Genomic DNA, 14,192 nt, shown 5'->3' on the forward strand with positions numbered 1-14,192 from the left:
TTCATTATTTTCTGTTTTCTTTTCTTTTTTTCACTTCAATTACTATAGTTCCTATCAAAATCACATTTCACTCAGGGTGCACTTAGTAAATAAAAACAAGAGTCCCAATCGAATATCCTAGATTAAATTATCCTGGTGGTTTGAAATATGCTGGTTTGGGGTTCCCAGAGGGCAGAGGCAGCTTGCATCAAAAACATAGGAAACACATTGGCAGAACTGCTACTCAGCTGAGAAAGCAGTGAATTTTCTCTCTCCGCTCTCTCGCCCTGCCTCCCTCCATGCTTAGTGACTGAGGTCTTTCCATGTCAAAATGAAGGTCATTGCCAAGGCAACCTGGTACAGCTGTACATTACCTGACATATGGATAAATGAGGAATTTTACTCCCAGTGTCAGTAGTGACGGAGTGATGTCCTGGGCCCTAATTAAGATTTAAATATGAGCTCTCATTAGTAAAGTCCACTTAGAAACTAAGGGCTTGTCTACGCTTTTTGGTAATTTACCAAAAAAGCTGTTCGAGAAAAAGAGGGTCTACACAGAGGTTTGGCATGAATAGAGGCACATGTTCTGCAACCAGCTATCGTCTTTCTCACAGTTTTTGGCAGCCAGGGAGCCACTGCCTTATATGATTATTGTTCACCTGAATTTGAAAATGATTTGGGAGTTTGTAAGTGGGTTTCAGAGTAACAGCCGTGTTAGTCTGTATTCGCAAAAAGAAAAGGAGTACTTGTGGCACCTTAGAGACTAACCAATTTATTTGAGCATAAGCTTTCGTGAGCTACAGCTCACTGCATCCGATGAAGTGAGCTGTAGCTCACGAAAGCTTATGCTCAAATAAATTGGTTAGTCTCTAAGGTGCCACAAGTACTCCTTTTCTTTTTGTAAGTGGGTTGATGATCATCAGGGAAAAGACGGATTTGGGGCAGATCCAGGAGCTTTTCTCAGGGGTGATTATAAATTGTTCTGAAATGCTGCAACAGAGGATGTGGCAGGGAACCACCAGGGCTACATGGGTTGACAATGAGAGAAGGCACATGAATCAGGAGATGCCTAAATTTGTACGTGAACAAATTATCCATCCAAAATCAACCATCAGAAAATATTGCATAGGGTACCCAGGTCATTTATGGACAATGGGATAAATTGGGATAAACCTAACGAAGCATGGGACAGACAAATTTTTGGCCGAAGTTCATGAGCGAATTTTTAACTTTCTGGGAACACAACTTGGAATGGAGGGAATGGAGCCAGGCCAGTTGCTGGTGTCTTGTGGCAGGTGTCCAGTGAAGGTACTCATTCCATAAAGGGGTACAGTTTCCTGATAAACAAGCGTTAGAAGTGAACTTAGGGGAAGATACCCCCTAAGGAAGCTGAAGAAGTGGGGCTGGGACACCTGTGTTTGGTACACCAGGGAGACAACCCCCTTTCCAGAGCTTCCTTCCCACTCCACTTCCTCCCCTTGTATGAGGGCTAAGGGGTGCTGTCCACTCCAAACACATACAAACAATTAAGGAAATAATGGATCTACACCCTCTGATTTATTGCCAGGTATTTCACAGATGACTTAATAAAGCCATAGCCAAATGAAGCCATATCCCTGGTATGGCCAGGACAACAAAAAATCCATTATACCTATTCTAGTAACTTTTCAGGAGTAGACAAGTCCTAAGACCCATTTAAATTGATTGGATCAACTCTTAAAACACAGTGGACAATGAAATCCCCCTTCAACAAGAAAAAAAATCCTCGTAATTTTGCCTTCACATCAGGTGTTTTACTCTGGACTGCTGACTGCGAATACAGAGTATCATTCTTATTTCCAGTGTCCAACTGATAAACTCAGACTGCTAAGAAATTACAATAGAGCTGAGAGGGCACAGTGAGTGGGTTCCTACAGGGATCTGTCCTGGGTCTGGTTCTATTTAGTATCTTCATAAATTATTTGGACAATGGCATAGAGAGTACACTCAAAGTCTGCGGATGATACCAAGCTGGGAGGCATTACAAGCAATTTGGAGGACAGGATTAGAATTCAAAATGATCTTGGCAAACTGGAGAAATGGTCTGAAATAAATAGGATGAAATTCAGTAAGGACAAATGCAAAATACTACTTAGGAAGAAATAATCAATTGCACAAATATAAAATGGGAAATGACTGCCGAGGAAATAACGCAGAAAAGAATCTGGAGGTTATAGTAGATCACAAACTAAATGAGAGTCAACAATGTAATTCTGTTGCCAAAAAAAGAGAACAACATTCTGGGATGTATTAGCAGGAGTGTTGTAAGCAGGACACAAGAAGTAATTCTTCCACTCTACTCAGCACTGAAAAGAGTTCAACTAGAGTATTGTGTTCAGTTTTGGACATCACACTTTGGGAAAAATGTGGACAAATTGGAGGAAGTCCAGAGGAGAGCAACAAAAAAGATTGACGGTCTAGAAAATATGGCCTATGAGGGAAGACTAAAAAATTGTGCTTTTTTAGTCTGGAGAAGAGAAGATTGAGGGGGACACGTTAACAGTCTTCAACTACATAAAAGAGGAGAGTGATAAATTGTTCTCCTTAACCACTGAGGTGGTCTTAAATGGTCTTAAATTGCAGCAAGGAGACTTAGGTTAGACATTTGGAAAAACTTCCTAACTGTAAGGGTAGTTAAGCACTGGGACAAATTACCTAGGGAGGTTGTGCAATCTCCGTCATTGGTGGTTTTTAAGAATTGGCTAGACAACCACCTGTCAGGGATGGTCTAGATAATACTTAATCCTGACTCAGTACAGGAGGCTGGATTAGATAACCTATTGAGGTTCATTCCAGTCCTATATTTCTATGATTCTACGTTCTAGACCAGTGGTCACCAGCCAGTTGATTGGAATCAACTGATCGATCCTGGAGCCCCTGCCAGTTGATTGTGATCTCGGACTGCGCAGCGGGGCTAAGGCAGACTGCCTGCCTGTCCTGGCCCCACGCTGCTCCCGGAAGCGGCTGGCGTGTCTCTGCACATCTACCAATGTGATATATGCCATCATGTGCAAGCAATGCCCCTTTGCCATGTACATTGGTCAAACTGGACAGTCTTTACGTAAAAGAATAAAATGGACACAAATCAGATGTCAAAAATGATAACATTCACAAACCAGTCGGAGAACACTTCAATCTCTCCGGTCACGCGATTACAGAGATGAAAGTTGCGATATTACAACAGAAAAACTTCAAAACCAGAGTCCAGTGAGAAACTGCTGAATTGGAATTCATTTGCAAATTGGATACAATTAACTTAGGCTTGAATAGAGACTGGGAGTGGCTAAGTCATTATGCAAGGTAACCTATTTCCCCTTGTTTTTTCCTACCCCCTTGCCCTCCTCCCCCGTTCCTCAGACATTCTTGTTAAACCTTGGATTTGCGCTGGAAATGGCCCACCTTGATTATCATACACATTGTAAGGAGAATGATCACTTTGGATAAGCTATTGCCAGCAGGAGAGTGGGGTGGGGGGAGAAAACCTTTTGAAGCGATAAGCACCCATTTTTTCATGGTCTGTGTGTATAAAAACATCCTCACTGCATTTTCCACTTTTATGCATCCGATGAAGTGAGCTGTAGCTCACGAAAGCTTATGCTCAAATAAATTGGTTAGTCTCTAAGGTGCCACAAGTACTCCTTTTCTTTTTGTGAATACAGACTAACACGGCTGCTACTCTGAAACCTGTCATTATGCAAGGCACTGCATTTAACCGTATGGAGTGGAAATCCATCAACTGCATGAAAAAAACTTGTACAGATACAGACAGACATCATCTTCCTCTCCAAATGCAAACAGATGGACATCGTACCAAAAGGACTGAAGGTAAAAAATCCATTACAAACTACATACCACACAGACTATGCTGACAGCTTGTGCCACACGCTCTCAAAGAAACTGTGGAACCACCTGATCAATATCCTCTACAGCAAACAGGGAAAGATTAAGAATGAGCTCTCAAAACTAGATACTCTCATAAAAAACCAACCTTCTGCACAAACTTCCTCGTGGCTGGACTTTACTAAAACTAGACAAGCCCTTTACAACACACACTTTGCTTCTCTACAAAAGAAAAAGGACACTAAACTTTCTAAACTACTACATGCCACAAGGGGCCACAGCAATGGTTCCCTCAACCCACCCAGCAATATTGTTAATCTATCCAACTATACTCTTAGCCCAGCAGAAGAAGCTGTCCTATCTCGGGGCCTCTCCTTCTGCCCCTCCACCCCCACAAACATGATATAGTTCTGTGGTGACCTAGAATCCTATTTTCGACGTCTCCGACTCAAGGAATATTTCCAACACTCCTCTGAACAACATACTAATCCACAGAGACCTTCCTACCAACACTACAAAAAGAAGGTCATCTAGGTGGACTCCTCCTGAAGGCCGAGACAGCAGACTGGACTTCTACATAGAGTGCTTCCGCTGACGTGCACGGGCTGAAATTATGGAAAAGCAGCATCACTTGCCCCACAACCTCAGCCGTGCAGAACACAATGCCATCCACAGCCTCAGAAACAACTCTAACATCATAATCAAAAAGGCTGACAAAGGAGGTGCTGCTGTCATCATGAATAGGCCGGAATATGAACAAGAGGCTACTCGGCAGCTCTCCAACACCACTTTCTACAAGCCATTACCCTCTGATCCCACTGAGGGTTACCAAAAGAAACTACAGAATTTACTCAAGAAACTCCCTGAAAAAGCACAAGATCAAATCCTCACAGACACACCCCTGGAACCCCGACCTGGGATATTCTATCTACTACCCAAGATCCATAAACCTGGAAATCCTGGGCGCCCCATCATCTCAGGTATTGGCACCCTGACAGCAGGATTGTCTGGCTATGTAGACTCCCTCCTCAGGCCCTACGCTTCCAGCACTCCCAGCTATCTTCAAGACACCACTGACTTCTTAAGGAAACTACAGTCCATTGGTGATCTTCCTGAAAATACCATCCTGGCCACTATGGACGTAGAAGCCCTCTACACCAACATTCCACACAAAGATGGACTACAAGCCATCAGGAACACTATCCCCGACAATGTCACAGCAAACCTGGTGGCTGAACTTTGTGACTTTGTCCTCACCCATAACTATTTCACATTTGGAGACAATGTATACCTTCAGATCAGCGGCACTGCTATGGGTACCCGCATGGCCCCACAGTATGCCAACATTTTTATGGATGACTTAGAACAACGCTTCCTCAGCTCTCATCCCCTAATACCCCTACTCTACTTGCACTATATTGATGACATCTTCATCATATGGACCCATGGAAAAGAAGCCCTTGAGGAATTCCACCAGGATTTCAACAATTTCCATCCCACCATCAACCTCAGCATGGACCAGTCCACACAACAGATCCACTTCCTGGACACTATGGTGCTAATAAGTGATGGTCACATAAACACCACCCTATACCGGAAACCTACTGACCGCTATTCCTACCTACATGCCTCCAGCTTTCACCCAGACCACACCACACGGTCCATTGTCTACAGCCAAGCTCTACGATACAACCGCATTTGCTCCAACCCCTCAGACAGAGACAAACAACTACAAGATCTCTATCAAGCATTCTTACAACTACAATACCCACCTGCTGAAGTGAAGAAACAGATTGACAGAGCCAGAAGAGTACCCAGAAGTCACCTACTACAAGACAGGCCCAACAAAGAAAGTAACAGAATGCCACTAGCCGTCACCTACAGCACCCAACTAAAACCTCTCCAACGCATTATCAAGGATCTACAACCTATCCTGAAGGACAATCCCTCACTCTCACAGACCTTGGAAGACAGGCCAGTCCTGCTTACAACAGCCCCCCAACCTTTAGCAACTACTCACCAGCAACTAAACACCACACAACAAAAACACCAACCCAGGAACCAAACCCTGCTACAAACCCCGGTGCCAACTCTGTCCACATAACTATTCAAAGGACACAATCATAGGACCTAACCACATCAGCCACATCATCAAGGGCTCGTTCACCTGCACATCTACCAATGTGATATATGCCATCATGTGCCAGCAATGCCCGCCTGCCATGTACATTGGCCAAACGGGACAGTGTCTACGCAAAAGAATAAATGGACACAAATCTGACATCAGGAATCATAACATTCAAAAACCAGTAGGAGAACACTTCATTATCGCTGGTCACTCAATAACATACCTAAAAGTGGCAACTCTTCAACAAAAAAACTTCAAAAACAGACTCCAATGTGAAACTGCAGAGCTGGAATTAATTTGCAAACTGGATACCAACAGATAAGGTCCGAACAGAGACTGGGAGTGGTTGGGTCATTACAAAACCTAAACTCAATTTTCCCAATACTAATTTCTCCCTACTGTTACTCGCACCTTCTCGTCAACTGTCTGTAATGGGCCACTCTTACCACTTCAAAAGTTATTTTTCCTCCCTTGGTATCCTGCTGTTAATTGATTTATCTTGTTAGACTGACCTCACACTTGGTAAAGCAACCCCTGTCCTTTCATGTATTTATACCTGCTTTTGTATTTTCACTCCATGCATCTGGTGAAGTGGGTTCTAACCCATGAAAGTTTATGCCCAAATAAATTTGTTAGTCTCTAAGGTGCCACAAGGACTCCTCATTATTTTTATAATATCTAAGGGAACCTTTCACAGCAAACAAAATGAATTTAAAATAGAGCAAATAAAAAATGTAAGCAGAACAGAAAGGATATTACCTCTATTCACTACAGCATTCATTTTTACAGATTAATGCAATTTGGGCTATTTTAATCTCGCTCTGCCTCAGTTTCCTCAAATACAAAAAGGTGTTTGAGATCTATGGATTAAAAACTGAGTTACACAAGTGCTAGGTATATATATTCACTGTCTACAAAATGCTGCAGAGCTAGGGTCATCATACTTGCTTGTTGTTCTTATCGTGTAACCGAGAGGTTCTCAAACTGGGGGTCGGGACCCCTCAGGGGGTCGCAAGGTTCTTACATGGGGAGTCGCGAGCTGTCAGCCTATCCCCCAAACCCTGCTTTGCCTCCAGCATTTATAATAGTGTTAATATATAAAAACTTTTTTTAATTTATAAGGGGGTGGGGAGTCGCACTCAGAGGCTTGCTGTGTGAAAAGGGTCACCAGTACAAAAGTTTGAGAACCACTGGTATACCTCTTTGAATCTCTGCACTGGCTTACCTTCTGCTAAGTGCTCCAAATTCAAACTTCCTGTCACCGCTTTCAGAGCTCTATATTACTTTGCCCCTTTTACTGTTTCCCATTGCCCCTCCACTCCAGGAGTAATGTCAGTTTATCACATGACTGTCTGCATGCTTTCTTCCGTACTGCCTCCTACTCCATGTTCAAGCCTTCCTTTGTTCACCCACAAAGTCCCTATCTTCTCCATATTTCTCCTCTCTTGAAGAGGCTCTTCTGTCTTTCTACCAATGGAGTTTCTATTTGATTTATACTGACATGAAGATTGAATAAAAAAAATAAATGAACATAACCTTATTTTGTTGAGACCTGGTAACCCACCACTTGGAACATAGTACTTTGTGTTAAATCTCTTCCCCCAAGCTCCATCTGTTTGTTTATGTCTTTCGTAAGACTGTGAGCTCCCCATTCATTCTTGTCTCTCTAGAAAATACTTTGCCTACCGTGGATGTTATTATAAACAAATACATAATAATTACTACATACAATACCACTCTAAAACAGTGCATGGCATGCCTGTACACAACTCCACTACCAAGTACATAATAAGAGTTTTCATTTTATATAACTGAATTTTTTAAACCTTCAGTTCTCCCTTTGAGAATAAGGTTATCAGATTCACCAATAGCTAAACAAGTATATAAAGTATCTAATGTTAACAGTGGGATCCTCTTTACTGTTGTACGTTTCTTTTGAAAAACATGAAACCAGTTATCAGTACAGTAATTTATATCAATTTAAAAAGCATTGGAAATGTATTTTAAAAAAAACAAATAAGATGTTTTTAGAGACAGTCTGCATACTAAACCTTTCAGACCAGTTATGTGGGATTTAGTGTCAACTATTTTATATTTAAATGCATTGAGACTGTGTTGCTGCAGTCTAATTTTTAAATTTTCAATTTCAGTCCATTCAAAGTAACTCCGGGTAATAGAGAGGGTTTTTTCCCTGTCCAGAGTCAATAATTTGTAATCCCATACCTACTAACACAATCAATGGAAGTTTTAATTTTAGTTTTTTTAATATTCCAACAGAACAATATTACTCAATGGCAATATATTGCAGTTTTGTATATATGTCTATAAAAATGTTCTATTTTAAAATTTTGGGGTCACACTTCTGATATCTTTAATAATTCAGCTACATGAATACTGTTAAAAGCATCAAACTAGAATTGGTAATTTCATGCCTCTCTGTCTTCATGGGAAATAATCGACCAAAAGAGAGAAAACTGTAGCATAAACAAGATATATAAAAGTCTAACTAAAATGAACATAAAAATGCCACTAACCCAAAGCATGAACTGTTCCTCTATTCTTCTTTGAAATCTTGCTTGTCTTAATTATATGTAGAGCATTTTCTTTGAACTGCAGTTCACAAAGTCTTTCAAGAAGAACTGTTATTTCTTCTGTGACGGTACCCAGATAAGTTTCATTAATAAATGTCAGTGTTGAGGAAGGATCTATAGTACCACTTAGTATATACAAATCCTCTTTTATCATTGTGCATAGTGTAGGTATTGAACTTTGGTAACCATGAACCACCTTATCAAAGTTTGTTTCACCACAGCTAGATAGAACACAGTTCTGCAGAAGCTCAGAAACTAATTTATTCTGCAAGTTTTGGTACTTGGTTAGAACTTCTGATTCTGGATATAGAAACAAAAGTTGTTGTATGCATTGAGTTTTAAATTGCATTTGCTGTTTTAAAGTATCAGTATTTGTTTCATGAGGTCTCTGAAGTCTATTTACTAAAAAACGTCGAAGGTGTAATCTCACATCATCCCAAACAGACTTGATATTCATAGATGAATCATCCTCAATGGCATGAAGAGAAGCTCTGGATGTTATCTCAAAAGATGTCTCACTTGGAGTACATGGAAATGCGACCCCACACTGACTGGAGAGATCCAGAAGAAAGCGTAGTATCATTTCTTCTTGATTTTGTTCATTCCTCAGCAAGCTTTGCTAATAATGGTAAATTATATAGTATTTAGAGATGTCGCATGAATAACTCTATTTACAAAATTAACTTTGTGTTAAAAGATGCACATTATTTTTAAGTGCAAACTACAAAATGATAATATCTTAGCATTTAACTTGATTTCTCCAAATCCCTTCATGTTAGCCCAGGCACAGACTATAAATTCTCTTATAAATAAAGAGAAATGGGAAAAAAAGCAGTTTTTCTGATGTCACTTTTTTTATAAAATGGGTGTCTGGTGACTTTGTTCAGTTAAAGATTCCCTAAGCAATGACAACCATAAATAACTAAAACACACACAGGAAAACTTTCAGAAACTCAAACTCAATTTCATCAATACAATAAGGTATTGTCTGGGCTGGCATACAAGGATTTGGAGTAACCAAACCAACAGGTAAGAACATGCATCAGCATTCCCTCTATGCCTTTCCAGATAGTATTCATTCTAAAAACATAGGATAGATACTTAGAAAAACAAAGACTTCTGAATCATACTACATAGGAACCACCTACCATTGGCAGAGACTGTAATATAAAATCTGTAATGACATGATCATGTAAAAACATCCATCGTGTTGCTGGTAAATAATTTTTCGTTGAAATATTTTTTCATGATAAAATGACTGCACCGAAAATGTTGACAGAAATTTTCAAAGAAAAAAGTTCTGTTGTCTTTTTTAACTAGTAAACAAATGTTTTTCACTTAAAATTTTCATTTTTGAGTTAATGTTTGGTAAAAATATTCAGCTCTCAGTTTTTGAAAACCAAATAGAAATTTGTAGGTTTTTGTTTCAGATTTTCACTGGAAAAAACCCAGGATATTTAAAATATATATATTTAAAATTTCCTGTGAAAAATAACTCGCATTTTTCTATCAGCTCTACCTCGCAGTTCTAAAGGGAAAGCACCAACTCTCATAGCTACCAGTTAAGCCTTGGCAGAAGATGGAGCCTTTTTACTCTGGTTAGCATACCCATCCTGGAAGGCAAATGAGAATCAAGTCAAAATAATTAATTTGAGACTCGGCTGGGGGGGGGGGGGGGGGGAATGATAGCTATTGCTCATGACAAACTTGGTAGGAATTCATAAAATAGAAACCTTGTGCTTTCCCTGTTCTTCTGGCTCAGCACTAACCATCATAAAGGCAGTTCTAAGGATAAATAAATCTTCCCAATACCATCTTGAAGGACTCAAAGAGAGGATCTGATAAGAGATCTGATAAGATCAAAGAGAGGATCTGATAAGGGATTTAGCATCAGATCCTACAGGACAAGGTGGGGGGCATCATGTACTTGTCCTGGTTAGATGAGAACTGATACATTAACAGGTGCCAGGCTGAAATTACATTTCAGCTATATCAGTAAGGGAGAAAGAAAGGAAGCAAGTATGGAGCTGACAAAGTAATAGGACTGCATGTATTGTTTTACTTCAACTGAAAAGGCCTCTAATGACCAGTAGGATCAAAGTTCTGGTCTCATAGCTATTTATGATACAATGGGACATATTGCAACCAGAGGGCTCTGTTCTCCCAGAATAAGCTCTTCTAATTGCACGTAGCCAGACCTTGGTTTGTCCAACTTTCTCTAGAGTAAAGCTGGTTGAGAATATTGAGAGTAGCGAACCATTATTTTTTGTCAGAAAATGCTGATTTGTCAAAACCAAAAGTTTTTGTGAAAAAGGTCAGTTTTGATGAATTTCCCATTTTGAAAACATAGTTTTGAAGTTGTTAAAAGTTCTGTTTTGACATTTTCTAAATGAAAAAAAAAATCAATTCTGGGGGTCAAAATGACATTTTGCTTCAAAGGTAAGTTAATTTATAGTAAAAAAACCTAAAAGGAAGGTCAATATCAAAACAAGACATTTTGATTGACCTGATCAAATTTATTTGAGGGATTTTCAGTTCAAAGACATTTCTGAGATGTTGATGGGACTGGCTGGGACATTACTCATATTGAATCTATTTCCCCAGCTTAAGTATCCTTACACCTTCTTGTCAACTGTCTAAATGGGCCATCTTGATTATCACTACAAACTTTTTCCCCCCCTCCTGCTGATAATAGCTCATCTTAATTAATTAGCCTCTTACAGTTGGTATGGCTACTTCTACCTTTTCATGTTCTATGTATGTGTGTAAGGTATATATCTATCTTCTTACTATATATTCCATTCTATGCATCCGATGAAGTGGGCTGTAGCCCACAAAAGTTTATGCTCAAATAAATTTGTTAGTCTCTAAGGTGCCACAAGTACTCCTGTTCTTTTTGCAGATACAGACTAACACGGCTGCTATTCTGAGACTTGAATCTGAGTCTCTCACATCCCAAACAAGTACCCTAACCACTGGGCTATATAGTCTCTCTGGTTATTATTTATACCAAAAAAAGACAGATACTCATTTATACCAAAATGAGAAAGAAAGATACCAACTCTTTTATTCTAATTCTGTTCCATATTCACTCTTGTGAAACTATAAAAGTAAAAAAAGAATACATTAATAGCAGAAAAATAAAAAAAATGTATAAGTATTTTTTCCCAAATATATATAAACTGTAGAAGTTTTTTTTTTTTACCAGGGTTTTAAGAAATTCAATCAACTCTCCATGAGGTGTAGAAGAAGGTTTGAGGGAACTGAAACTGCAGTTATTCAACCAGTGAAGGCAGTTAGTTGTGTTTTGTAACAGCTCATCAGTACAAGTCTCATTTACTTCTGATTGTAGCTCTTTAAGGCATTGTTCCACACTAAAAACAAAATAAAAAAAACAAGCATTCAAACTTTTTTCCATTATTTAAAGATGAACTTTTTTATATAGCATATCTTTTCAAGAAAGGAAAATACTTTAAATGTATATAACATTATAACATATGTGATACAATGCTTCAGAATATCAAGTCTGAATCTCCAGGACTAACATTTCTAAATGGAGTGGGACTAGATCTATAGTACATTTTCTTAGGACCAGAGTCCACCAGCCTTATTCAAATTAAGTAGTACTTTGATCCTCACATATTCCCATATTTTTCAGTAAGACTACTTGCAAAGTAAGGCTTTACTCAACATAAGACCGACTGGATTTGGCCATTATGATTAGGTGGATAAAGAAAGTAAGCAGAATGAACGACTGCATTCACAGCTAAATGTGACATTCTGCTTCTGCAGCAATCAGCAGTTGTTTTATAACATATCATATACTATAGCAGTTACTTACAGATGACACCTCACTGAAAAACTTGAAAATAATTTTAGAGACATTTCTGCTGGTAAAGCAAATATTTTCTTTCCCTTTTCCTCACTAGAATATTTGAATGAAAAATAAAATATTTGTTTCTTAGGAGTTGATCTACTACTGTTCCTTACTCTTACCTAAAATCATAACTTTGTTTGTGACATCACAAGCGCTTGGTATGAAAATCATCAGGGTTTCAGGTTGGGAGAAACTAGAATAATCTTCTACTCCTTAGAAACAAAGATTCTGTTTCCATGAAAATGTCTTCAGAACCAGAAAAAGGAGGAAAAGGAAGAAAAATGTCCCTTAGAGATAGCCCCATTTCTATATCATTTCCTAAATCAAATATTTTTCAATGTTTCTCTTGAGCATCTAATACTCTTAAATAAGAAAATATTAAATATCAGTTAGATTTTGGTCTTACAAAAATCAGAACCAGCAGTGGCGTGGATCAATGGTGGTTTAAAAAAAATGGGAAAACTAACCTTGTGGGTGTTCCAGACCACACAGTGGCCATATTTCCCAAATGAGAAGTGGGTACACCCATGTTTACCCTGGACTACTTTACTGGTTTGGATCCAAAATCAGTTTTATCAAAATCAGGGATGATTTTGATTATATACATGTTTTCAGTTTGGATTATCTTTTTTCTGATTCTGTTTATTTATTGCAAGTGAAAAGTTCATGGTACCACACACACATATGCCTTAACAGCTATGTTACTGGTCCCTATTCCACTTCTGTATTGAGTACCTATGGTTATGGGGCATATAACAGGGGTTAGAGCAGCAAAGTGCATATGCAAGCAGATGGAGAGTTCAATCCCACATATCTGAAAACTCTTTTTTGTAAGATTTATTAATATTTAAAGTTAGTCATCAGCTGCTACTGGTTTTTGGAGAGACAGCAAAAACCAGAGTATGTGCATGTTCTCCCACATATGCAGGTGTGTATCAGGAGGTGCCCCCAAGTGTGAGAAGCAATTCAGAGGTAAGTGGGGACAAAGTCAGTAGTCATCAGGTAGCCAATTTAAGGGAAAAAACGGTTTCTAAATATTGTAACCAGAAATAAGGTGCATTCATAACAGGACTATGAAGTTGCACTGACAGCAATTATCATTAAACTATTGTGTTAATAAACATATATTACACACAAAACCTGGCCATCCAAATGCAACCACTACAATTATATTCCTAACTCTTCAATCTAACCATCTAACCCCCATTTTGTACACTTTCATTCCACTTCAAGACCCTACATACATATCCCTAGCCTATGCTACTGACTTTATCTCTTACCTCCATTCTCCAAGGGCTTTCTCACTCTTTCAATGATTTCAAGGTTCGTGGTTTGTCCATTTTCTACTCCAACATCCAAATTTGGAAAAGTGTTATAGTGTAAGAGAAAAAGAATGAATCTCTGTAATATTTCAAAACTTCCGCAACTTAAAAAAGTTACTGTGATTTGGCAGCTCTGTAACTTTTTAAAAGTTGAGGAATTTTTTTAAATGTTGCAGAGTTTCATATTTTCCTTTTGCCACTTGGTAACCAAAAGTTCAGCAAGTTTTAAATAAAAGCTAGAGAGCAGGAAAAGAAAAGAAAGGGAAAAAGGAAAAAAACAAACATAAAACCTAGGTATCATTTACTTTATTGCAGCAGTTTTCAACTTTTTTTCATTTGTGGACCCCTAAAAAATTTTGAATGGTGCAGACCCCTTTGGAAATCTTAGAGATAGTCTGCAGACCCCAGGGCTCCGC

The 14,192-nt window shown here is 38.8% G+C and overlaps 1 protein-coding gene across 17 annotated transcripts in view; it reads right to left on the reverse strand.

The window, feature by feature from the left end:
* Positions 1-14,192, reverse strand: part of KIAA0825 (KIAA0825 ortholog) — a 419,203-nt gene that overhangs the window by 296,645 nt on the left and 108,366 nt on the right. For all 17 annotated transcript variants that reach the window (XR_012158966.1, XM_073344491.1, XM_073344493.1 and 14 more), the window contains 2 exons: positions 11,783-11,951; positions 8,521-9,196 (listed from right to left, as the gene is read on the reverse strand). Coding sequence is in view for 16 of the 17 variants with exons in the window: in XM_073344491.1 (XP_073200592.1) it covers positions 8,521-9,196; positions 11,783-11,951 (845 nt within the window). In the remaining variant the exon portion in view is untranslated. The remainder of the gene's footprint in view (positions 1-8,520; positions 9,197-11,782; positions 11,952-14,192) is intronic.

This window comes from Lepidochelys kempii, chromosome 5, assembly GCF_965140265.1.
Source record: "Lepidochelys kempii isolate rLepKem1 chromosome 5, rLepKem1.hap2, whole genome shotgun sequence".
Lineage (NCBI taxonomy): Eukaryota > Metazoa > Chordata > Testudines > Cheloniidae > Lepidochelys > Lepidochelys kempii.